Source organism: Clytia hemisphaerica, unplaced genomic scaffold (genome assembly GCF_902728285.1).
Source record: "Clytia hemisphaerica strain Z4C2 unplaced genomic scaffold, Clytia hemisphaerica genome assembly, whole genome shotgun sequence".
NCBI classification, from domain to species: Eukaryota; Metazoa; Cnidaria; class Hydrozoa; order Leptothecata; family Clytiidae; genus Clytia; species Clytia hemisphaerica.
Window position 1 is genome coordinate 547,263 of NW_027104612.1, and position 25,017 is coordinate 572,279.

At 35.8% G+C, this 25,017-nt stretch overlaps 1 protein-coding gene across 1 annotated transcript in view; it reads left to right on the forward strand.

The window, feature by feature from the left end:
- The window catches only part of LOC136824267 (uncharacterized), a 70,578-nt gene that overhangs the window by 20,295 nt on the left and 25,266 nt on the right, over window positions 1-25,017 (forward strand). Inside the window, exons 10-22 of the mRNA XM_067080433.1 lie at window positions 8,040-8,243; window positions 8,907-9,467; window positions 9,685-10,233; window positions 10,706-10,921; window positions 11,418-11,999; window positions 12,230-12,778; window positions 13,094-13,309; window positions 13,598-14,128; window positions 14,346-14,876; window positions 15,231-15,443; window positions 15,757-16,284; window positions 16,568-17,146; window positions 24,774-24,986. Coding sequence (XP_066936534.1) covers window positions 8,040-8,243; window positions 8,907-9,467; window positions 9,685-10,233; window positions 10,706-10,921; window positions 11,418-11,999; window positions 12,230-12,778; window positions 13,094-13,309; window positions 13,598-14,128; window positions 14,346-14,876; window positions 15,231-15,443; window positions 15,757-16,284; window positions 16,568-17,146; window positions 24,774-24,986 — 5,472 coding nt within the window. The remainder of the gene's footprint in view (window positions 1-8,039; window positions 8,244-8,906; window positions 9,468-9,684; window positions 10,234-10,705; window positions 10,922-11,417; window positions 12,000-12,229; window positions 12,779-13,093; window positions 13,310-13,597; window positions 14,129-14,345; window positions 14,877-15,230; window positions 15,444-15,756; window positions 16,285-16,567; window positions 17,147-24,773; window positions 24,987-25,017) is intronic.

Here is a 25,017-nt window from a genome sequence, read left to right on the forward strand (position 1 = left end):
TATCATGTTTAGCGAAGAATTTCAGCCTCTTGTACTTAGTATTTGTTAATGCGAAATAAAGTGTGTCGAATTACCTGTTTTTCGCTGCACACACACCACACTGCTACCACGAAAACCAACAAAATTCTGAAAGCAACAAATCCCTTCATCATTCTTATCTCTTCTGTACGCAATGTTTTGGCTCTTAGCTTCAATGTTATTACTCTAATTTCTCTAAATCCGTGATTTTTATAATCTCAATTCTTATTGAAACTTTCAAACAATAAATTTTATTTGCATTACAATGATTCGCTCCAAATAAGTTCAATGAAATATGGAGAACAATATATTCTCTGAGGCTACATAAACTTACGTCATAAATCGAGAGTACAGTTGAGCCAGAATTCAATTTCCCTTTTCGGCATGATTTTGCTCATTTGAGAATTAATTAGGGGTGGGCGTACGGGACTTCGTAATACCGATATACCGATACCCCAATTACCGATATACTGATAAATTTTTCATTCAAATACCGATACCGATGAATATTTCCCCATTTTTCAGGTACTCGTGCTCCGAAGGGGGATACTTAGGCGAAAATGGATGCTGGCGATAAAAGTCGGTTTTTCACCTTCCAAAGTCTCTCTAAGGGTTACAAAATCTGAAAATTTCAGATACAGTAGTAAGTCTCTCTGAGGGTCGGAAAATTCACCATATTTTTAAATTTTCATTGGAAATTTTCTCTTTAATCTTTTTCTTATTTTAAAAATACTTCTTTCACCCAACCCATGTAGTCTGACCGAAATGCAATAAATGGAAGCGCTGGCATAAAAGTCATTCGGTTTATCTTCACCTTCCAAAAGTTTAAACTCTCTAAGAGGTTACAAATCTGAAAATTTCAGTGTCTATATTTCTGGAGTAGTAGTCCTGATGCCGGGTCAAAGAAAATGTCACCATTTTGATCATTTGAAGGGGAAAATTACCCATATTTTTAAATTTTCATTTTAAAATAAAAATTTTAACTCGTTTCTGTAACTCTTCTTTTCTTATTTTCTCTTTTTCTTTCACCCAACCCATAGTATGTAGTGAATGACTAGACCGAAATGCAATAAAACAGGGGTGAACCTAAAAAAAATTCCGCGTAAACGTTCTTGGTTCCGTTGGAAGCGGAATTTTATGTAGATTATCATACTCAGAGCAAAACCTGTCAAAGCTATCCAAAGTCTGTGAAAGTCAGCGCTATCACAATGTGCTTTCGCCGTGCACTTGACCCATTTCATATCATGGATGACACTGTTTAATTGATTGTGGTTTCCAGAAATATTTGTTGGGAAACCCCCCCCCCCCAGATTTTTGAGACAGGGGTATACATTGAGTGTTTTAAAAGGCACCTACCATTGCAAGGATATCACTTTTCAAGGCATTTTAAAGCGAAGTTGGGTCCTTAAGCTTTTTTTTTATAAGAATGGTGTTTTTGCATTTCATCATGGATATTCTTAACTTTTTGGCGAAAATCATCCAAAAATATTCTTACGGTATTCTTAGGTTAAGATCGAAATTGGCAATGTACAGATTAAAATTCATTTAAAATGGCATTCTTAGGTTCAGTTGCTAAATTCTATGATGGTGATATTCTTACCGTATTCTTAATTTTTTGGCCATTTTCATCATGGACATTCTTATAAAGTGTATTCTTATTAAAAAAAAGCGTGTATTTCACCAATATTTCCCCCAAGGGCCTCAACGTGAGGCTCTGAGTATCTTAAACCTAAAAAAATTCCGCTTCCAACGGTACTAAGAAAGTTTACGCGGAATTTTTTTCAAGGTCAACTTTTATTTCTACCAGATTAGGCGAGACCAATTTAATTTGTTGTTCTACGGGCAGATCGTTAGCAAAATATGACTCGGTCGGTCGGTAAAATAAAAAAAACATTTTCAAATGTATAACATGCCACAGTTTTGTGGGCTACATCAAGTAGAACTTTACATTTTGTAAGTGGTGACAAATATAAAAATTCACTATGGTCAGAGCCCTAATTGGTCTCGCCTAAGATGTTTTTGTCACAACCAATATTTAATGAAGAAAACTTTTTTCCTCGGAATAAAAAAGAAAGGCAGAAAAATCTGAATTGCAAGGATTGTATTGTCTCGACTCGAACTTGTTTCGACTCGCAATGTTTAAAAATGAACGCATGTGTCGCCATGATACTTTCACAAAAGGAAAAAAGAGCGTGTGATGAACAAATAAGCATTGAAGAATCGTTATATGGTAATTACCTATTAAAAACAAAATCTTTAAAACATGCTGGTTTAAAATTAGTAAAAAAAGGTGTAAATTACAAAAAATGGCAAGTAAAATTTCATAAAAAGTGCGGTAAATCAATGCCATAAGACTGCTCGATTAGTTAAAGAACTCTACACAGACCTTCAATCACCCACTGACAAATTTTAAGGTAAAACGCCAATTAGAAATAAAATCTACAAAATTTGCTAAATTGCCTTCAAAATAGACGATATTAGCTGGATTTTCCATTATACGTCCTAAGTTGATGATTTCATTGAAGATTCGGGCTAGAAGCAAAAATATTGATTTATTTTCATCTTTCATCATAAAATGTTGATAATTTACCAGTCGAGTAAAAATTAACGCCGGATTAAGGTAAAATAGTAAATTATGGCCCTATCTACGACGGCCTATTTGACTCCGACCCTAATCTCCTAAATTGTCAAGGTCCCAGCAAAAAGGGAAAAGCCATGCTTAAAACAAATAAGCATTGAAAAACCAAACCTGGTAAATCATGGTCCTTTTTACGACTTCCTTTTTTTCGACGGCCTTCTTGACGCCGGCACTAAACCACTAAATTGTCAAGGTCCTCACAAAAAGGGAAAAGACATGCTCAAAATAAATAAGCATGGAAAAACCAAACCTGGTAAATCATGGCTCTTCTTATGACGGACCTTTCTGCGACGGCCCTTTCTACGACGACTGGCCATAGTGAATTTTTCATAGTTATCGTGTATAAGATGTGTTTTTCTGACTGATGTAATCAACAAAACTATGGCATGTTATACTTTTTCTGTTGGGTCAACTATTCCTGAATCTGAGAATTCAAAAGTTGCATTTAAAAAACTTGACGAAGAAGAAAATGAAGACATTTTGCGAAGACAAGTATTTTAACTTTGAGGACCTTATTTTCGGCGAAGAAAAGACATTTTGAAAAAGTTTTAGCACTAGATGGTGTATCTTTAAACAAACTAAAAGTAGATTTTCGGGGAATTTTTGTAAAACCTTCTTTGTGTCAAAATCTTGAAAATAGTGGCTTTTTCATCTCAAGCTTTCTTACAAAAAGAGTTATAACTCTTGATACACCAATTTAGAACATTTTTCTGAAAAATCTTAGATAGTTCAATCTTTTGCAGATAATTAAAAAAAAATTGAAACAAAAAGGTTAATTACATGTTTTTTCTTTTTTAAGCATAACGTTTATAAGCATATGCAGGCTCAGTTTTTGGTACCTAAACAATGGCTCTATTGTTTGAGAACAATAGAATACTAAGCATAATGCGAGCCTGACATAGGGACAGACACTTGCTTATTAAAAAAAATATGTACCCATCAAAACTAACCACTTTTTTAGGGTAAGGCGAGACCAATTTAATTTGTTGTTCTACGGACCAAGGACACTTGTATAGTAGTATAGTCTGGCATATGCGTGTCACCTTAACTACTTTCAATATTAACGAAGGTCCATCGAAAAAAAAATTCAAAAAAATTCAAATATTCTTTCATAATTTTTCTTCAAAAAAAATGTCACCTTGACTACACGCTTCTTTTTTTTATAAGAATGGTGTAAATCCATTTCATCATGGATATTCTTAACTTTTTTGGGAAAATCATCCTAAAATATTCTTACAGCATTCTTAGGTTAGGATCCTAATTGACTAAAAAATGGTTTAAAAATGGCATTCTTAGCTCTTACTCTCGGGTACCTAATAGCCGTCCCCCCCCCCCGCTAATTAATTTTTCGAAAATTTTCCACCCAGGACATTCTTATTCCAGCCCCCCCCCCGCTTATTAATTTTTGGGAAAACGTTTTTGAAAGTTCCCTCTTTTGTCCTAATTCTGCTGTATTAGCCTCCTATTCAAAAATTTTCCACCCAGGACATTTTTATTCCCCCGCTTATTAAGTTTTTACATTCAACACGAACAAACGTAACGAACGAAAAATAAAAATCAATTTTAAAAATAGCAAAGACGGGGGTAATATTGGCAAGGGGGTAACGTATTAAACTTTTCTTTCGACATCCTTTTCTACAGTTCTAGATCATTTCAACTAAAATATTTTGGCACATAGCTTTGCAATGAGTAAAAGAAGAAAATTAATGAAAAAATTTTCCAGGGGGTCTGGAACCTGAAATTTTGAAATTCAAAAGGAGTGAAACATAGTTTTCTACCAAATGGTGAAAGAAACCTTCCCTTAAAATTTCACAAGGTTTTTACCGAATAGCCAACCTCTTCAGGATATTAAACAACACAAAAGCTTGTACAAATACATCGAAGAGAATTTCAGGAGGGCCCTTCAGCAACGAATTACAATAAGAATGAGCCATCAGCAATATTATTCCATGCAAAAAAAATGGCTTTATATCAACAAACATTCCCATTGCAATAACATTAATGACTTTGGTACCAGGAAAGCTATATAGGGAATCTAATAAAATACTTAGAGGTTCTCTGGCAAAAATTTGTCCATCTGTACAAAAACAAATGAAAAACCCAGATGGCTCTACATGTCAAATACCCGAGGAAAACGCCAACGTTTTCTATAAACCACTTCGAGAATCTTTTTAATCAAGAAGGCACGTACGATCCCACAGCGCTAGACGAAATTTCCCAGCACCCTGTCCACAAAGAATATGACCACCCTCCGACAGAGGAAAAAACCCAAAAAGCTACGCTCGAGCTCAAAAATAATGCACCAGCTTAAACAGGAATTATGTCCCAACCCCTGAAAGCGTTGTTAAATCATCCGGATACTCGTATCATCTTACGACAGATCATTATAAACTTCTGGAATACAGAAATAGACACAAGAATGCTGCCTGTGATCCAAATACTTGAGATATGACTTTGAAATTTTCAGGGCACTCTCAGGAAGGGTTGCAGATTCGAAAACGCCCAGAAAAAAAAACTGATACTTTTTTCGGTAATTTTTAAAATCTACCACCTTAAGAAAATTTATTATAAAGAAAATTGAAGAAATAATATCGGAGTGAAATAGAAAAAAAAAAATATTTTGTTGAAAAAAATTTCAATGAAAACTTTTTTCCCAAAAAACTTTCATTCTTTCATTCATTTAAAGATTTTTCAAGAGGAAAATACGGTTTGTGTAAACCGCAGGTTACAGGTCACAGGTTACAGGTCACAGGTCAGTGATGACAGGTTGACTCTAATGAATGTCATTGCAGAGGAAAATGTTTGGAAAACACAAAGAGTTATCAAAAACATAATTCTCAAGCAATTTCATCCATATAAAACCATTTCAAACATCAAAATTTAACCATGTGCTTTTATCGATCTTTCGCAGTTTGCGCCGTGTATAATGCAGACCAGAAAATATTTGAAACCATATTATACGTATAACAGGTATATTACATATTGTAATGTTTGTAATGTTATATGATGGTTACATATAATAAAACACATCGCTCTAAAACCACTCTCTTAGGGACCTCACAAGCTTCTGATTGGTGTAATTTTATATCCAGCCATATTGTTATCATCACATTCGGTATGCTAAATATTTTTGGTGTTTTTCTCTTGCAAGACATGATATTTTGTGATTCTGTCAATATTTTTGTCAAAAATTGTCATTAAGTCATTAAAATAACAATTGAATGATTAATTAGTTTCATCCTTCTAAAACTACTCTCTTAGGGACCTCACAAGCTTCTGATTGGTGCCGTTTTATATCCATTCACACTATCAACATCACATTCTGTATAATAAATATTTTTCGTGCTTTTGTCTTGTTAGGCATCATATTTTATGATTTTGTCATTATTTTTGTAAGTAAGTGTCACTAGGTTGTTATTCTATTCAATTGTCATTTTAAAATATCTAAATAACATCTATTACTTTTTTGTAATTTAATGCGTTATGTATTGATGTTATGTTGTGTATTGATGTTATGTTATGTATATATTTTTTCAAGTCTGCACTTTGTTGACCTGTAACCTGTGACCTGTGACCTGTAACCTGCGACCTGTAACCTGCGGTTTACACAAACTGAGAAAAATATTTCAGAAGTGAGTTTTTCAGAGAAAAGAAGACGCAAAAAAAAAATTCAATAAATATTTCAATTTCTATCCATCAGCATCACCAGATGTTTCTCGATGAACACTGGTGTTTTGGAATAAGCTTCATCATTTTCCTGCTGCTGGCGGAATGTGCTGAAGACGTGAGAGCAGTCGATGAAAAAAGTTTTGCAGCTGACCGTCAACAAAAGCTCCGTTCGCGAGGCGCCAAATATTATTTTTCCGTCTACTAAGGCAGACCTGAATTTACTTTAGCAGACCCGATTGGGTGGTCGAAGACCGAATTGACGGCCTGGTTAGATGACGGGTGACTCTAGAGTAGCAGGGCAAGCTTACTCATGGCCACACCTGATGCCAGACTTTGGTCTTCATCTATCCGCAGTCCATTTATTTCTCAACTTTCTTTAAATTCACTTACCGGTTTTCTCTACGCTAAATTTGTAGATTTATATTTATTGTTTGTCTGTTGTAAGATTGTTTATTTGTGGGTTGTTACTTTGTGGTTCTTTGGTTTTATTTTTTTATTGTTGTTGGTTTTAAGGTTTGCCGCTGTTTTGTTTTGTTGGTTTTCAACTTTTGTCCTTGTCGCGTTAAGTTGGTGAAAATGATTTCTCGCTCAGTTTGAATGTTTTTGATTTTTAGTTTGACACGCGTTTTCTGAATTTTAATTAGCTTTTTCAGATAAAACCTGAAAAAAAAAGTTAAGTTAAGAGATTTTAAACTCAAAATAATGAAAATTAACGCCAATAACTCAACTTTGAGTCGAATGAATGAACGTCACGACATTCAGTACGTCGCGACAGTATTATTTGCAAGAAAAAATAAAATTAAGCATATGTGTCACCTTGACAACATTTAACAAACAGTATGTGCTTCAAGAAAAAGCATAACCCACAAATAAACGTTTCCTTGGATTTTTAAATAAAAAAAAACAGGAAAATACAGTTGATGTTGCAGGAATATTTCGACGATCTTTATGTCATCATTTTCAACCGCATACTAAAGAGAGAAGAGAAGAGAGAAGCTGACCCTCCGATATCATCAGACCGGGCCTATCCCGGGATAGTTTCCTATCCTTAGATAGGGAAATCATAGCGCTTACCAGACATTGTACTCTGTGCTCGTGACACATCAGAGCCGTGCTGTATCGATGATGATACTCGAACAGTACGGGAGAACCTTGCATTCTCGAAGGTACTAAACATATGAGTACCACACACCACATTCAATGTCCAACATATCTCCCCATAATCTTTTATCAGAGTGATGGTACCCTATTCCCCTCACATGGTATGGGTTGACCCGGGCCAAAGTACATTCACTTGCCAAGTGAATCGTAGCACCGAGTGGGAATCGAACCCTGACCTCCAGCGCGGAAGTCAAAAACGATGACAACTACACTACTGCGCCTACTGCATACTAAAAACATTTCAAATATTATAATTTATTCTAAAAATCCGTGCATGTGCTTCATCTGACACTTATGCTTAATTTTTAGTTCTATGGTAGTACAATTAGCCTACGAAAATCCGAAATGAAACAGAAACGATAACACGAAATTAATAATTCCTTAAATTGCCTCATCCCTGCCCAAAAATCATGGAAACGTTCATCTTCTTTAGGGGGCTAATTAATGATTCGTGTTTTAGAAATTTTCGATTAGTCAATCCATGTTTTCATCATCTTGAGATTTAAATCCATTTGGAATGTGGTATTCATTTTTCAATTTAATCATTTATTAGGTGTTTGCAAAGAATGCAAGAACAATGAAGTCTGCGTCAAATACTCCAACGGCTTCTCTTCATGCAAGTGTCCCATTTGTCCGGCCTCCACATTCAATCCAGTATGTGGTGATGAAGGACGTACGTACGCTAACCCGCAATGTTTGATGTCATCTGCGTGCCAACGTAAGAAGGAAATAAGTCAAGTCAAAGAAGGATTATGCAGTAAGTAAACTTTGTTTCATTTGTGTTCTTTAACGTTTGTAGATTCTTGAATTGGTCCACGGAAAAAGGGGGAGGGTGGAAATCTAAAATGAAGCCCAGAAGCTCTGTTTGGAATGCTATTGTTTTGCAACAATCACCGGAAAAAATGTTCGAATTCCAGGGTTGGAAATTGACCACTTTCCCACCTGGAAAATTGCTAAATTCCAGGACTGGACCAGCCCTGGAAAGTTGACGTCTCTTCCAGCCTTGGAAAAATGCCTTTTTCCAGGGTAGGAAAAGTGCTGTATTCACACCAGAGAAAATAATTTTCCAGCCTCGATATATTTCACAAAACAGTATTTTCAGGCTCAAAAAGGGCTTATTTCCAGGGTGGAAGCATCCGATAATTATTGAAGCTGTGTCCTTCTCGTAAACCTCTATTCTCATTCGTTTGTCATGGCTGGTGATTCGGTTGAATGGATAAATACCTACAATTGGTTCTCGCTAATTCTCGAGAAGAGGAATCTTATCTGTTAGGATTATAAAAAGATTCGAATTGTAGAAAGTCGGAGGGTTTCTCCATGAAGGGGACTAGGAATAAGTTCGAATAATAGAATTTCGAATAAGCGAGATTCTACTGTACTTTCAAACATTTTGAGATTTTTCACAATTTTCTTCTTTCAGGTGAAAATAAAAATATCGATTTCATTTTTGCTGTGGATGCATCACAAGACGTTTCCTCTGATCTCCTCCAAACTATCTCTCAATTCATCCGAAACACGATCAGTCAGTTGCAATTTGAGAAGAATTTCACTCGAGCAGGACTCGTATCTTACGCTGAAACTTCACAAGTCCATCTCAACTTGATGGAAGGAAATAATGACGTCACAATTATGGGCGCTTTAAAACGCATGCGTGAAATGGAAGGAGAAACCGATTTGAAAACAGTTTTGGAAACGGTGAAAAATATGTTCGAAAGTCAATCCATCGAACGCAACGGGAAATATTTTGTCTTATTCATAAACAGTGTCGTTGAACCTGAGGATGTCCAAGAAATTCGCCGAGTTTTAAATAAAGCCGGTGTAAATCTTCTCGTTGTGGATGTCGGTCAGAATAATAAAGGGCAATTGGATGTCGGTGAGGATGATGACATCACTTATGACGTAGTTTTCATTCGACAAGATGACATTAACTCCATCTTCCAATTGGTTATTGATGGGCTAAAGAATTCCAAGAAAGAAAAAGGTATTTCTTACACCTGATACAGTGCATCGTCCATCAAACTTTTTTACTCTATAACTAAACTTCTCATTCATTGGCGGATCTATCATCAGGCTTTTTTCACTTAATATTTTTCATGATTGGAAATTTGCGTCTGTTAATGTGATTTGTTATTTGATTGAACTAAAAGTGAAAATCTCATTCGTTATCTGACTCGTTGAACTTCTTTCTTCATGTTTAGAAGTGGACAATTCACCATTGTATTTGTTTGCGGTCGCCCAGCAACGATCACTAGGTCCTCTTTATAAAGAGATAATCGAGCAAACGATGACGAGTGTACTCGATGCTACGGACAACGAAAATGCTGCTACCATTATTCACGAACCCTCAAAACGAGTTGACAGGCTCACAAAACCATTTTCAAAAATCACTGACACGTATGCATACGTCGACGACGTCCTCGCGCTAGTGAGTCGCTCTTCAACTGGAAGCAGCGCTCGCTTCGCTGGAAACGCTCTTCGTTTAGCCGGTACTGAAATCATAAAGGAGAAAACAAATCAACGAAAAACGGTCGTTTTGTTCATGAACGAGGAGCCACAATCGAGTTTGAATCAAGATATCCGTGATTTGAAAGACGCTAATATTTTTACATCAGTGATTGCGCTTGGCAACAATTTGAATGAAAAAGAGCTAGTACGAAAGATCCCTGACGTCACTCTGTTGTATGTGGTCAACGATCAAGACGAATGGACCGAGGTCATCGAAGAAATCAAAGAAAATAAACTGACTGGTATGAAATGTCACTGTTAAAATGTCTTTCCTTTTTCCTTCCTTTTTTCGTTCGTTCGTTCGTTCGTTCGTTCTTCCTTTTTTTTACCTCATATTCCGATGGCTGATTGGCGGCCGCCCACGCTAAAGCTCTAAAGGAGTAGGCAAATTTCCCATCGGAGATGATTGATAGCCTTTGATGTTCTGCATTCCCAGTTGGGTTCAGCTATCCTTGTGCAAGCCTAAAAATATTTCGGTTGGAGCCGCCAGTCCCCGAAAACGAGAGCTGGGTCACCATGCCTCCCGCTGTAAAAATCCTTGACGCGGTCTTAAAAATTCCGTAATGTAATTGAAGATTTTTGACCTTTAGAGCTTTAATGTGTCGGATAAAAATCTCTGTATATGGGTGCCAGATAACTTTATTGTCAGTTCTTTTGTTCGTTTTCTTTCTCCGTGTTAATCCATTTTCATTTAATTTTATTCTTCCCTTATAGTTGACCCATGCTTGTATCTCACATGCAAAGATTTCAAAGTGTGTCACGAAAAATCGGATGGTACTGGCGAATGCAGTTGTCCGGAATGTGAATTGTCAGAAAGCAACAAAGCAGTTTGTGATGTCGCGAAAGCCTCACATTTTAGCGCATGTCATTTGAACCGCTTGAAATGTCAGATGAATGAAGAAATACAAATTTCATCCAAGGGTGTATGCAGTAAGAAATTTCTTTCGAGGAAAAATATTTTATAATTTCGAGACTAAAACCTTTTTTGAAATTTTCTTAGGTTCAGTACCAAAATGAAGTAGTTTCGACCCGGGGGCGGTACCAGGGTTGCGAGCTGACGGGGGGTGCAGCCCGACTTTCGAGCCTTGGACCCTTACCGGGCCTGAAAACGAGAAAACAAAGGAAAATTTTGTGAATTTTAAGTCCCTTTTTGGGACAAGTTTGACCAATTTTCACCAAATTTCGATTTTTCCGGGGGTAAAAAGTTTACATAGCGGGACTTTGATAATCCAAAAAAGGAAAATTCAAAAAAAGGTCCCCTTAAGAGCGGCACACACCGTACCCTCTTTGCCTAAGTACCCCCAACCCCCCCGGGTGTCGACCCTTGTTAAAGACATATTTGATTAATACGGTAGCTCTAAACCTTGCTTGAAAGATCAACTCAACTTTTTTTCAGACTCCTTGTATACTTTTCTTATTCTTTTAGCAAAACCGGACGCGTTCAACATTGTTTATTTGGTGGACAGTGGTACTTCTTCTTCGGTCTCTCAAGAAAAAATGACCGCCATCTTGAAAGAACTGACTGGGACGTTACAACACCAGACGAAAGCCCTGGGTGCAAAGGATATCGATGTTCAATTCACGTTGATTAATTATGGAGAATATGCGAAAGTCTTGAAGGAGGAAGATATTTTATCGGATGAGTTCAACCTGGAAATGATCGAAGGCGAAAGCTCTATCATCAACGGAATCCAAGAAGTGGAACGACAAACCAGTTATTTACCAAAAGACATCCCAACTCTGTTAGTCATCCTTCAAAACAACAAAGTGCCATCCAATCAGATGAATCTTGCTCAACGACTTTTACAACGGTACCGAAAGAATAATGACGTCACCACTTTAGCAATTGGTTTGACCGGTAGCGAAGACGAATTGAATTTGAAAGGATTGGTTGGTGAGAAAGATGAATTGAAGTATCTGATTGGTGGAGATGATTCCACGAATTCTATTGGTGGAAACTTATATCAAATTTTCCCTGTCGTTTCCAAAGTTGTCCAATCTTTCAGAGGTAGGTACACTAGAGCCATTGATAATTCTATTTAATGAATATCAAGTTTAAAACTCTAGAAGAAAACCAGAACAAGAAAAATAAATACCCTATGACTTATCGCATTGGCTATTTTATTCGTATTTAAATTTTAATTGAGAAAAGCTCATTGTTCTGACCTAAAAAGGAAGTGTCTGATGGAAATCTAACCAACAATAAGAAACACTCGTCACTTTTCTCTCATTTCACAGGATTGTCCAAACAAATGGATATTGTTTTTGCTTTCACGTCATCAAACAACGAAAACTTCAACATTCAACAGTCCGTTGCCGAGAAGATGGTCCAAAAGTACCATATCTCACCCTCATCCGTCAATGTGGCTGCCGTTTCGTCTACTACATTCGGTCCTAACCGCTTCTTCGGGCTGACCGACCACACCTCCAAAGTAAGCCTCATGAAAGCTTTGAAATCAATGCCGTATGCTGGTAGCGGAACTCCATATCAAGCAATGAATTACATATTGACCCGGATGTTGGCCGGACAGTCTGGAAGCCGGAAATATGTTCCCAAATCCACCGTCTTATTTGTTGACCGCAATAGTGTTGGAAATCCATCCAATCTAAAAGATATACTTCAAGAGTTCGACGACGAAGGAGTTAATGTTTTGATAGTTGCCATAGACGACGATGGAAAGCTACCATTATTCTTTGGTAACCTTGACTATCAGATGGATGTCATTTATATTGATCGCAAAACGGATGATTCGGAATTGCTGGAAATCATTAAGCAAAGCCTCAAAGGTAAAATGGATAAAGAGTATTTTCATTAAACCAGCTTTTCTTAAATTTTAAGAATTTCTGTTTCAATAGTTTCTGCAACCTCATCCCCGCGTATCCCAGGTTATTTTACGTTACTAATGGACGCCTGAGAATCTGATGCTATCAGTAAGCTTAAAAAGCCAAATTATTCACAGGGGACGAGGTTGTAGTTTTTGGTGTTCTGCAGTACAAAAAAATAAATAAAAGTGCTAGCCTTCTTTTTTTACCCCGAATTTTGGAACAAATTTTGAAGGCTTTTTTTCTCTAATTCATGTTGTATTTTCTGTTCTATTTCAGAAAAATCTAAAGAGCCGGTCTGTGGACGATACTCGAATATCGAATACGACAATCTCGGAAATTCGTTCTGCGCATGCCCGATGTGTACCACAAGCAGTACTGATACTTCTTTGGTGTGTGGTTCAAACGGATTGACGTATGCCAGTGAATGCTGGGTGAAACGAGCGGCGTGCTACAAACAGCAAGATCTACATGTTGTCAAAAATGAGCCTTGTGGTGAGTTATCTTTTCTCTACGCTCTCTTAATGGTTGGATTAGTCTAACGCACATCTTGAGTGATTTTTTATAGAGAGCGTCTTTCCCTCTTTGTTCGCCGAACTCGACATAATATTGACTCCGGCTGGTGTTCGAGTTATGGAGACTCAAGCAGTATGCTCTTTTGTTGATTTTATATAGAATTAAACTGGATTATTTTAGCGTCTTCATATGTTTCATTTAATGTAAATTCGCTAAGCGCTATTTACGTTTACATTTAATTTTGAATTTGTTCATTCTATTTTTAAGGTATCGAAGGGAAATTGCACTTATTCCTTGCTATGGAGGCAAGTGATGACGTCACTGATGAATTATACGCCACATTCAAATCAACTATGAAAAAGATTGTCTCGATGTACCAAACCGGACCTTCCGAAACACGTGTCACGATCATGGCTCTTGGAAGCCGCGTTATAACCAAATATCCGTCGCCACAAAGCCAGTCGAACATACATCGAGCCATCGATGACCTTCCGAAGATTGGTGGAAATATGGTTTTACCTTATGAAGAGGTTTTGCAAAGTTCCAAAGGAATCGCAAAACATGTAGTCTTGGTCACCAGAAAGAATCTGTCAATGTCAGATCCTGAAGTCTTCAATGATCTGAAAGACTCTATGACAAAGCAGATGATTCAGTTGAACTTGATCAACGTTTTATCTCCAGAATCTCAAGAGATTAGAGACATCGATGCTGATATGGGAATGTTAATCAAGGTACTTGGTGGCGAAAATCTTCCAGGAGTCATCTCTCTAATCAGCCAAAGCTCGATTGATACATTGTGTAAGAAAACCTTTTTTTTAGGCTCGCACTTTTTTAAAAGGGAACACATTACTCATCCACGAAATGATTTTTTTCGTTTTATCTATCGATGAAAAAGAAGAAGACATTATATCTAATATGGATGGTGTTCAATAAATGTTAATGTGATCAGTGTTTTTACATGGATTGAAATTATCTGAATTTTTTCTCATAATGTTTCTCATATTTTCACTTTCAGTGAAATACACTTCCAAAGATGTCGGAGTCATCTTGTCTTCCAGTGCAGCAAACCGTGATTTAGAGAAGAAGTTCCTTCAAGCGTTGTTCCAAAAGTACCAGCTCTCTGATCAAAGGAGCCGGCTCGGTTTGATCGCACCTGCGACGTTTGAGAGCCGATCGCAAGTAGTTCAAACATTGAGCCAGTCAGACGAAAGTATAGTTCAGTCAAGATTGAACTCAATCAAGAATGCGAACGATCAACAAACATACTTGCTTCACGCTTTGGACAGTTCCACCAAGGAATTATTCCGAAACACGAACCGTGATAAAATTCTCTTCGTTATGGTAGATAAGAAACTTCCATCCACCGATAAAATCATTGAAAAAGTTCAAGAATCAATGGTAATGGGCGTCACACCAGTTTTAGTGACTTTCGATGGTGAGACTTATGACTCTGGAAGAGAGTTGATGAAACTCGTGGAAATGATTCTTTTGAATGCTGACGATCAAAAAGATGACATCATCAACAAAATCGAAACTGTAATGCAAGGTAGGGAGAAAAGTTGAATCGGTTAAATTTCTTAATTCTCAACTTATTTTGAATTATAATCTAATGATGTTTGTGATGAATCATTGACTGGAATGTTAAATGATTGATGCTGAAGACCTGGGACTAGTTTTTCACAATAGCTACGACTTCTACTTTTTTGGAATGAATACTAAAGAGAGAAGTCGCCATGTTTAACAATCTTGATCTATACACCAAGAACTCCTCTTTGTTAATCGTCATTTCGAATTTGAAAGTGTAAACAGGATTTAAAGATACGGAAGAGTACGGCAATCATTTTTATCTAAATATCTTTCCTTGATAAAGATTCACCAAAACTCTTTTTTTCCACAACAGATCCATGTAGCAAGACTGTTTGCGACTACAACTCCATATGCGTCCCTAGCAACCACAACAAGAATGCTCAATGTTTATGCCCACGTTGCTATGGTGATGTATATGAGCCTATTTGTGGCAACGATGGCAGATCTTATGCTTCTCTGTGCTTGTTGAAGAAAAAGAACTGTGTTGCTAAGAAGCAAATCATGGTTGCTAAGGACGAACCTTGCGGTAAGATATTTTGCTTTTCTAGACAACTTTCACAATTTTCAACTCTTATGACGAAAAGATTTCGTAAATCATAGAGACAAAATTCGTCATTGTCAATTTTTTTATGTTCAAAGTCGCAAGAACATTTTAGGGCTTCACGTACTCGAAAGCAGTCAATTTCTTAGGAGAATTGACAAAAATGCATTAAAAATGGGGAAGATAAGAACATACTAAGAACATTTTTAGGCTTGAAACTCAAAAAGTTTTAAGAACATTGGAAAGCTTCAAAAATTTTGGATGTTCTTATATAAAGTACGTGTATTTTTATCTGAAGGTATCGATGGTAAGAACGACATTGTGATCATCCTCGACACCACAAAGGATCAACTGGACAATTCAGATGACATAGATCGAGTCTTGGATTTCCTTAGATCTTTCTTAATCACTTTCGATTTTAAAACAACGCGCATCTCTGTCATCCAAAAGAACGGAGGCGACATCAAAACACTCCTTAAGATCGCCGACGGACGAAACATCGCCGTACTGGATTACATTTTGTCTTCGGATCGTTTACAAATCGGAAAGCCAAGTTCTGCAAGCTCCAGAAGTGTTTTGCAATCAGCTCGAAATTTGCTTTCACAGAGTGCTCGGGACACCAAGAAAACAGTTATCATCTTCAGTAAAAATAATATTGCCAACCTCGTCCAAAGTTTGAATTTCCAACAACGGGACATCATTGTTATCCCCGTTGTCATTAGCAGCAAAGATGGCGACGATGACGTGAACAGTATTTTGATCAAAGATATCAAAGAACTTCCCAGTGTGTACACAACCTTAGAAGACATGCTCAAAGAAAGACAAGGTATGTCTATTAAGATGACTTTTATAAAAGAACAGCCAAATCTATTCATGTCTGGGTTCACATTTTTCCGAAATTGAAGTTTAAAAATGAAAGTTGTTACAGTAAGTTTTAAAGTAGGCTATTGCTATCAGAATCCGAAGCTGCTTCTGTACGCCGACATGAACCAAATTTTGAGTTAATTCTTGTCGTTTGAATCTAGATAAGGCTAACAGGCATACTCTTGTCAAACGACTGTTCATTTCAACTTTTTTCGAAAATAAAAGGATATCTTTTTTATTTTCAGCACAAAAGAAATACCGAATTGGAATGTTTTTGACGACTTTCGGAAAACAAATATTCCGTTCGGAAAAACAAAAATGGTTCAGCTATCAAAAAGGGGTAGCTAAGAATTTCGTGGACGAGCTTTCTGCGTCCAAGAAGTCGACCACTTTCAACCTCGGAATATATGGAGATAATGCTAGGCTTCTACCATACCCTGCAAACTCTCTCGCCTCTCCTACTCAACTTACAAAAGATGTTATCGATCGAGCCTCTGATCCTCAAGGAAATGGAAACATTGATGCTGCTCTCAGGCTAGCTATCAATTCAATGTTCCCTGTTCAAAAAGCGTCCGACAATATCGAACAAACCTTAGTTTTATTCATTGAAGATGGAGTTAGTAATTTGAGTGAGGCCATGGAAGAGAATGTACGCGAGTTGAAAAAACGTGGTGTGAGCATTATAGCCGTGGTCATTGGTTCAAAGATAAATACTGAAGGACTGGTTGCGTTGGTTGGGAGATTGGGACGAGTAATTGTGATTCGAAACGAAAGTGATCGATTGCCGAATATTGATGACGTCATCACTCAAATAGTGAAAGAAGGTGAGAGTATTTTTTCTTTATGCAAAACCACTACAACTGAGTTGTAAATGTCAGGAGAACTATTTTCTGTTTCAGGCCCTTACCTATAAGTCTAGCCATTCTTTCCACAAGAAGGCTGGCTTTAAACATTTATTCCGAAGTATGATTGTACACCAAGGGGGAATATAAAGTTTGCGACAACATATAAAAGATAGATTATAACAAAAGCTAGTTTGAGTAAGAATAATAACGAGGTAGTGATTCGAAACGAGTGAATTCCAATATTGAATTATAGAATACTAAAATCATAAAAAAATTGAAAAATATCATGTCTAGATAAATTTTCTTTTTAAATTTGTTAAGTCGTATAATTACAGTGTGCTAAATAAACACAAAAGTTCATTTTCCGAAAAAAACGATTTTGGGGCCCAAAAATGACCCAAAATAGGGTTTTTTTGATTTTTTTTGGGAAAATCTTTTAATTAGTTTTTCCTAATTTTTTGAACAAAGACGTAGAATTACAGTATGTGCTAAATATGAAAAAGTTTTTTTCGAAAAGAAATTTTTGGCACCGACTTATTATTCAAATTATTCAGTTTTTGTATATGCATTGCCTTCATTAAACTTTTATTATTCGTTTTATAAACAGGTAGGTCCTTAAAAGTATCGCTTGTTGCTTAAAAATGCAACTTGTGTCTTTTGCAATCATGTTTTTATCAAAATTTGATAGGTGGTTTTATGATGTTCTTGAGCAATCTCGAAAATCATTTTTTTTCAATTTAGCATAACCTTTGATCAGGTAAACCAAATTTGATGAATGACTAATAAAAATTTAAATCCATCTTTCCTTTCTCTTATAGAATATATTTGATTCTTTGAAAATTAAAAATGAATCAAAATAAGACCAATTTCACTAAATTAGCTATTTGCAAGATTCGTTTATATTGTTGTAAAAAGAGAACCCATTGTCAAGGAAATACAAGACCAACATTCAGTAGAAAAAAATAATCAGAAATTCAATCTTTCATGAATTAGAAATATGTTTGGGTCAGGTTAGGGCAACCGATTTAACGAGGAACGAAATGCAAGCAATTTCAACTTGATCACTAGTCTGATTTAAAAAATTATATATTTGACCATTGATGTAATATCTTTTTTATTAGATGTCAATTTTCTGGTAATGGTATTGGATGGATTCGAATAGCTTTGGCATCGGAAGTGGTTGTCATGACTTTACCTGGCCTATCATTGTACACTCTGTTGAACTTGGAATGGTTATGACCAGTACAAATGGGTAGAATGTACCAAAAGTTGTCACGTATTTTATACTCCATGTGTCCGCCTGAAATCTTGCCGCCATGTTGGTTACCTTTCTCCTCGTTAGAAAAGGGTTTTTCTATTTTGCAACTTATTGTGTTTTGTCTTTCGTAAATTTGTTTCCAAAATTTGATCCAAGATTTGTAATTTGTCTCCTTGGCTTTGACTCTAACATCAGCTGTGGTGCCCTTCACATTATGAACTTCTTTATTTCCGAAGTCCACCTTTTCAATATCCTCTTGGTGCAATGAGGTTCCTCTTTGTTGTCCACCACCTCCTCCTGGACCGCCACTCCACCGCCCATCCACCCCTTCACCATAACCCATATCTTGAATTGATGTGAATCGCCTAGTGATACTTTGCGTTTCTCGAGCGACATCAGAAGGTAGGATGGTGGCATCGACCACTTCACCATTGTGCTCCTTGTACAAGATTTTGTATGGAACATACATATCCATGGATTCTAATTCTCGTTGTAACCTTTGATACAAATCTGGTGCAACATAATCCGCCTCTAAGATCCTTTGAAGTCGCCCTCGTATCTCCTCTTCATAAGCTTGTTGTCGAAACCCAGAACTTCGCCCAAACCGTGATTGGGCCATACTGACGACTAGTTTTCAACTGACTATTCGAGGGTACAATTATTGAATGTTATGCAAACTCAAATCTTGTTCAAACATATCTCAACAACGAATTGTTATCTTCCAACAGTAATTTGATACCATGAGACGTGATCATGTGTTTTTTAAACAAAGTTATCACGAACAGGGAGATTTCTTTTTCTCAGAACTACCAAGAAAAAGACAATTAATTTTTAAAAATTGTCAAGTAAAGCTGACCTTTTCATTTTCAGGCGTGGTTAATAATATAGATTTGGTTTTCCTATATGAGAATGCAACACGAAAGTTTGGTCTTAGTCAGTGAACTTTGTTATTTTCTCTTCTCAATTTTTGTGTTTTTACAGGTAGAAAAAATCATTTGGTTTTGTTGTTGTTTATTCAAGGATCACTGCAAACATACACGCTTTTTTTATAAGAATGGTGTAAATCCATTTCATCATGGATATTCTTAACTTTTTTGGGAAAATCATCCTAAAATATTCTTACAGCATTCTTCGGTTAGAATCCTAATTCAGACTAGATTTAACATTTAGTACATAAGTCTCAAGCATAAAATGGCATTTTTGTGAAAGGAGTGATCCTTACTTGGGGGTAATTGACAATTTAAAATTGCTAAATGCTCTAAAAGTGGCATTCTCTTTCTCCTTTTTAGAAGATCTTTTAAGCTGTATGACCTTTCTTACACCAAAATATTTTGCCTGCCGCGCCAAAATTACAAAAAACCCTTATCCAATTTTGGGGCCTCTTTCAGCCATTGAGAGTAAAGTAAGACCAACGGTGCAAAAGTTTCAAGATTATCAGGTAATCTTTCTGATAAAGTTTTAGAAAACAAAAATATAGACCAAATCGCCTTACTAGGTATAAAATTTCCATTTTAAGTATCAACAGCTCGTGTTTTTTATTTGAGGAGCTTTATTTGGTACTAAATCGGTATAAATTGGGGCATCTTTAGACATTTTAAAAGTTGAAAATTAAAAAATTTTCCTTGTTCCGAAAACTATGACATTTCAAATTATAACATCATTGCTTGTTTTCCTTACTGGAGTGAGAAACGTTCTTTCTTTTGTTTAAGAAATTTTTTGTAAGCAAACGGTGCGAAAGATCCTTTAAGCTTGAATTGTAAAAATCATGCTTAACCCTATTGGCCCCAAGCTTTTTTGACTTTGGTATTCCCAGGGGGGGGTAGAATCTACCACCCTCGATTATTTTTGATCTAGAAGAGCTATGGTCATGAAAATTGGTACAGATGTTCTCCATCATGAAACAAATTTCCAGGAAGAAAAAAATATTTGATGACATCATTCAAAAACCGATGACGTCATCACAAAATTTCTACCTGTCGGAAAAAAACCCAAATATATGGTTTACTAAACTGTCTATTACAATCGAACCAATAATGATATTTAGATTCTGTTTAAAGATTCAGAAAGATAAAAGGTGGTTCTTTAACATAATTGCCGGTTTTGAAATTTCCATGAAGATTTTATCGTAAAATCTATACTGAAGATGAGTAAAATTATCAAAATTTGATGACGTCATAAATGATGACGTCATCATTTTCAAAATATTTTTTTCAATTTTTCAAATTTATATTGTCAATGCCTATCACGTGTCAAAATTTGAAAATAATTGAATAAATAGTTCAGAAGTTATCAGCACTTTTAAATTTTGAGTTTTAAGCGGTTTTAGCTGGGTTTTATGTCATGTTTCACAATAAAGTCATAAAACCTGATCTGAACAACCTATGACCCTAAAATTTTGTACAAGTACTCTTAATAAGATTTTGTTAAAAGTCAGAAAGTTTCAAGTCGTTTAAAAAATTTTTCTCAGAGATATTCACAAAAGAACTCCAGCGTGGTAGATTCTACCCCCCCCCCTGGGGCAAATAGGGTTAAGCAATTTTAAAATTATTTTATTTTTTATTCAATTTAAGGTGTATAAAAGTCTGCCATAGTTTAAGAATATAAACATAAAAGGCCTTAGTACTGATATCAAATGAGTCACCAATAATGTCATATGATTAGGTTTTTGTAGTTGAATTAAAAATTGAAAACAAAGAGATCTAATTAGATCTAATCCAACAGAATTACTGATGCTGGTCTTTTATTTACATGAATCCGTTTAAAAAAAATGTTCTTATCCGTTTTTTAAATACCCTCTTAACATATAGCATTTACAATTGGTATTTAAAGACTCTATATTTTGTCATTGATGACTAATCACGCTGCAATCAGATGATTAAAATTCACTTTGTTTATAAGAAAAACATACCTTGCGAAAATAAGGACAAAAATACTAGGGGCGCCAATTTCATAGTTTGCACCACCAAAAAAATTAAGCCAGGACGCTACTGGTAATATTCTTAGCATTATTCTTAATTTTTTGGCCATTTTCATCATGGATATCCTTATAAAGTGTATTCTTATAATAAAAAAAAGCGTGTATCCTCTCCATGCTTGTTTGAACACGTTTTCTTCGACAGTTGTTTGATAAGCCAATTTGTCGTCTTGAAAGTTGAATTAGAGTAGAAAGGGAAAAATTAAACCTACGATACACTACGTATTTGTGTACCATAACAAGAAAAAAAAAACCTTGGCGAATTTTTTCACTTTCATAATTGCAGGGACAGGTTGAATAACTCTTGGCTTTTGGAATATAAAGTAAGCAAACATTAACGTGTATTTTATTTTACTGAAAATACAAACACCAAAATATTTTTTACAATATACCAAAATTATTTATCGTTACTTGTCATTGCTATGAATAGCATCAAAAATCATAAAATTCCTGCTACAAATAAAGCCTGCAAATTGACGTAAAATACGTGTATTTTATTTTACTGAAAATACAAACACCAAAATATTTTTTACAATATACCAAAATTATTTATCGTTACTTGTCATTGCTATGAATAGCATCAAAAATCATAAAATTCCTGCTACAAATAAAGCCTGCAAATTGACGTAAAATACGTGTATTTTATTTTACTGAAAATACAAACACCAAAATATTTTTTACAATATACCAAAATTATTTATCGTTACTTGTCATTGCTATGAATAGCATCAAAAATCATAAAATTCCTGCTACAAATAAAGCCTGCAAATTGACGTAAAATACGTGTATTTTTTTTACTGAAAATACAAACACCAAAATATTTTTTACAATATACCAAAATTATTTATCGTTACTTGTCATTGCTATGAATAGCATCAAAAATCATAAAATTCCGGCTACAAATAAAGCCTGCAAATTGACGTAAAATACGTGTATTTTGTTTTTTCTGAAAATACAAACACCAAAATATTTTTTTACAATATACCAAAATTATTTATCGTTACTTGTCATTGCTATGAACCCCTTATCGGTATTCGAACAGCCTTACCATCTGAGGTAGTGATCATGACACCACCTTTCCCACCTCTGTCAAATTTTTTACTGTTATGTCCCGCACAAATTGGTAGAATATACCAAAATTTGTCCTCAACCTCCTTCTCCATGTGGCCTCCTACGATTCTGCTTGAATGAAGGACATCTTTATCATCTTTATCATCTTTATCATCTTTATCATCTTTATCATCTTTATTCTCTATTCTCGCTATTCTGCAATGTCGAGTAGAGTCTTTTCCACAGACCTCTTCCCAGAAAGCAATCCAATTTTTTTCCCTCCTGGTGTCAATGGTGGTCCCTTTGACGTTGAAACATCTCTCATTTTCGAAATCGACTTTTTCTATATCTTCTTTTCTCAGGGGTTCGTCCTTTAATATTATTATACCACCATATTTTCTGTTAAGTGTAAGCCGGTCTTTAAATGAGGTAGTAAAGTTAATCATTTCTGTATCAAGACTATGAAATATTGGTAAATCATCGGCCCTCATAATTGTAGCATCAATGATTTCTCCCTGGTGGATTTTGTAGAACATTTTATATGGAACATCTGTCTCCATTGAATCAACTTCCGATAGAAATGACTGGTGAAAGTATGGCTTAGCTTCCACGGCAACTGATATTCTGTGTAATGTGCTTTTTGCAGCCACATATTTTTCGATGTTTGAATCAAACTCATCAAATACTCGAGATTGTTCAGCAGATATCACACTCGCCTCTTGACCCATGATTGATCAGTAAACTGCTTTCCAAATTTCCACTATTCTTTCAAAAAGTAAATTTTCAAAAATCTTGCCCGAACACAACTCGGCAAGCCGTCATACTGTATTCGTACTGTGTTCAAGTAGAAGTTTGTGAGGGAGAAAAGCTCCATTCTCAGAAAGAGGAGAAAGATGAAAAATGATTATAAGCAGAGTTATAAGTTTCGTGTTGTGTTTCTTACTAAGGATATCATACAGAAAAAAAGTGTTTCCATTGCCGTTTTCTCCAATACAGTTGTATACTTTTTTAATCTTTTTGCCATTTTTTGTAGTTCTTTCCCTGAAGAAGAATAGTTTTCAGTAAAAATTGTGATACTTTCTGTTTTGTTGTTCCTTATAATAAAAATCTTTTTGAAAGATAAACGGTCTACTTGTCTAAACATATTCTTAACGAGTTTGAAAGCCAAATGATTTTGTCTGTTATTTGTTTGTGGTAGAAAGGGAATTTCCAAACCTACAAATTGGCCAGGATTACCTTGAGAAAGAGCTCCTTTCAGGAGAAATGACCAAGTTCTCCTTTGTCAATTGCAAAATGACAATGACAATGATATATCAAAATATCTTTGCAAAGTGGCGAAATTGCCTTAAAAGTCACTAAAGCTCCTCTGAGCACAATGAGTGCGTTATTTAGTCTCCCTTTTTCCCTTTATTTTCGGAATACTTTGACTTTAATTGAATTGACATAATCTTTTTTCTGCAGCTCACGTCCATCATCACAGCTGGCAGTTCTTATTGATAATAGATCCTCCCTTCATATTTATGATTTCTTTCCAGACGATCTCAATCGAACAGAATCGACAATCGAACCAGTCGAACCAAATCGAACGCGATCGACCGATTGAAATTCGATTGTCGAACGCAATCGAATCTCAATCGAACATCAAAGTTCTGGGTAATATTCGATTGGTTCGATTGTTGTTCGACTGGTTCGATTGTCGTTCGACTGCATTCGATTGTCTTCCTTAAAATACAACGAACCATACAACCTGTGTTTTGAATAGGTCCACGAATCAGACTAGAGCTTTAACGAGTACCGTGAGATTGGGTAACTTGCATCAGTGGAGGCTAACATACATAGCCCTCAAATGAAAGACCTGGCTGGTCATTAAAATACAACTACGCAGCTCCGCTCGCAGCTCTACTCTACCATTTTTGTTTTGATTTAATTTTGTATTTTACTTATTTTTTATTTTTTATTTATTTTTTATGTTTGGAAGAAAATTTTTACATCGGTGGTTGCCAAATAAGGAAAAGTCCAATTAAACATATACGAACCCAATCGAACGCATTCAAACACAATCGAATGCAGTCGAATCCTAATCGAACGCAATCGAATATCAATCGAATCTGAATTGCGGTAATATTCGATTGAGATTCGATTGCGTTCGACAATCGAATTTCAATCGGTCAATTGCGTTCGATTTGGTTCGATCGTCGATTTGGTTCGATTGAGATCGTCTGGTTCTTTGAGTGAGCAGCTCACATTGGCCTACCTATTGATTCGCAGTTGCACATTCATTGATTTCAGAAGCCCTAACATTCCGATATATCTTTTTCTCATAGGAATTTGTGGCAACAAGAAATGCCGTCACTACGCTCAATGCATTGTCTTCAGCGATTCGTCAAGTCGTTGTGTTTGCCCTACCTGTGATCAAAGTAATGACTACTCATTAGTGTGCGCTTCGGATGGATCAACGTACGCCAACGAATGTTTGATGAAGCGAACATCGTGCCAGAAGCAACGGCCATTGGTTGTAGTCAAACAAGGATCATGTGGTATTGTTTCTTTTTTCTTTTTTCCATTAAA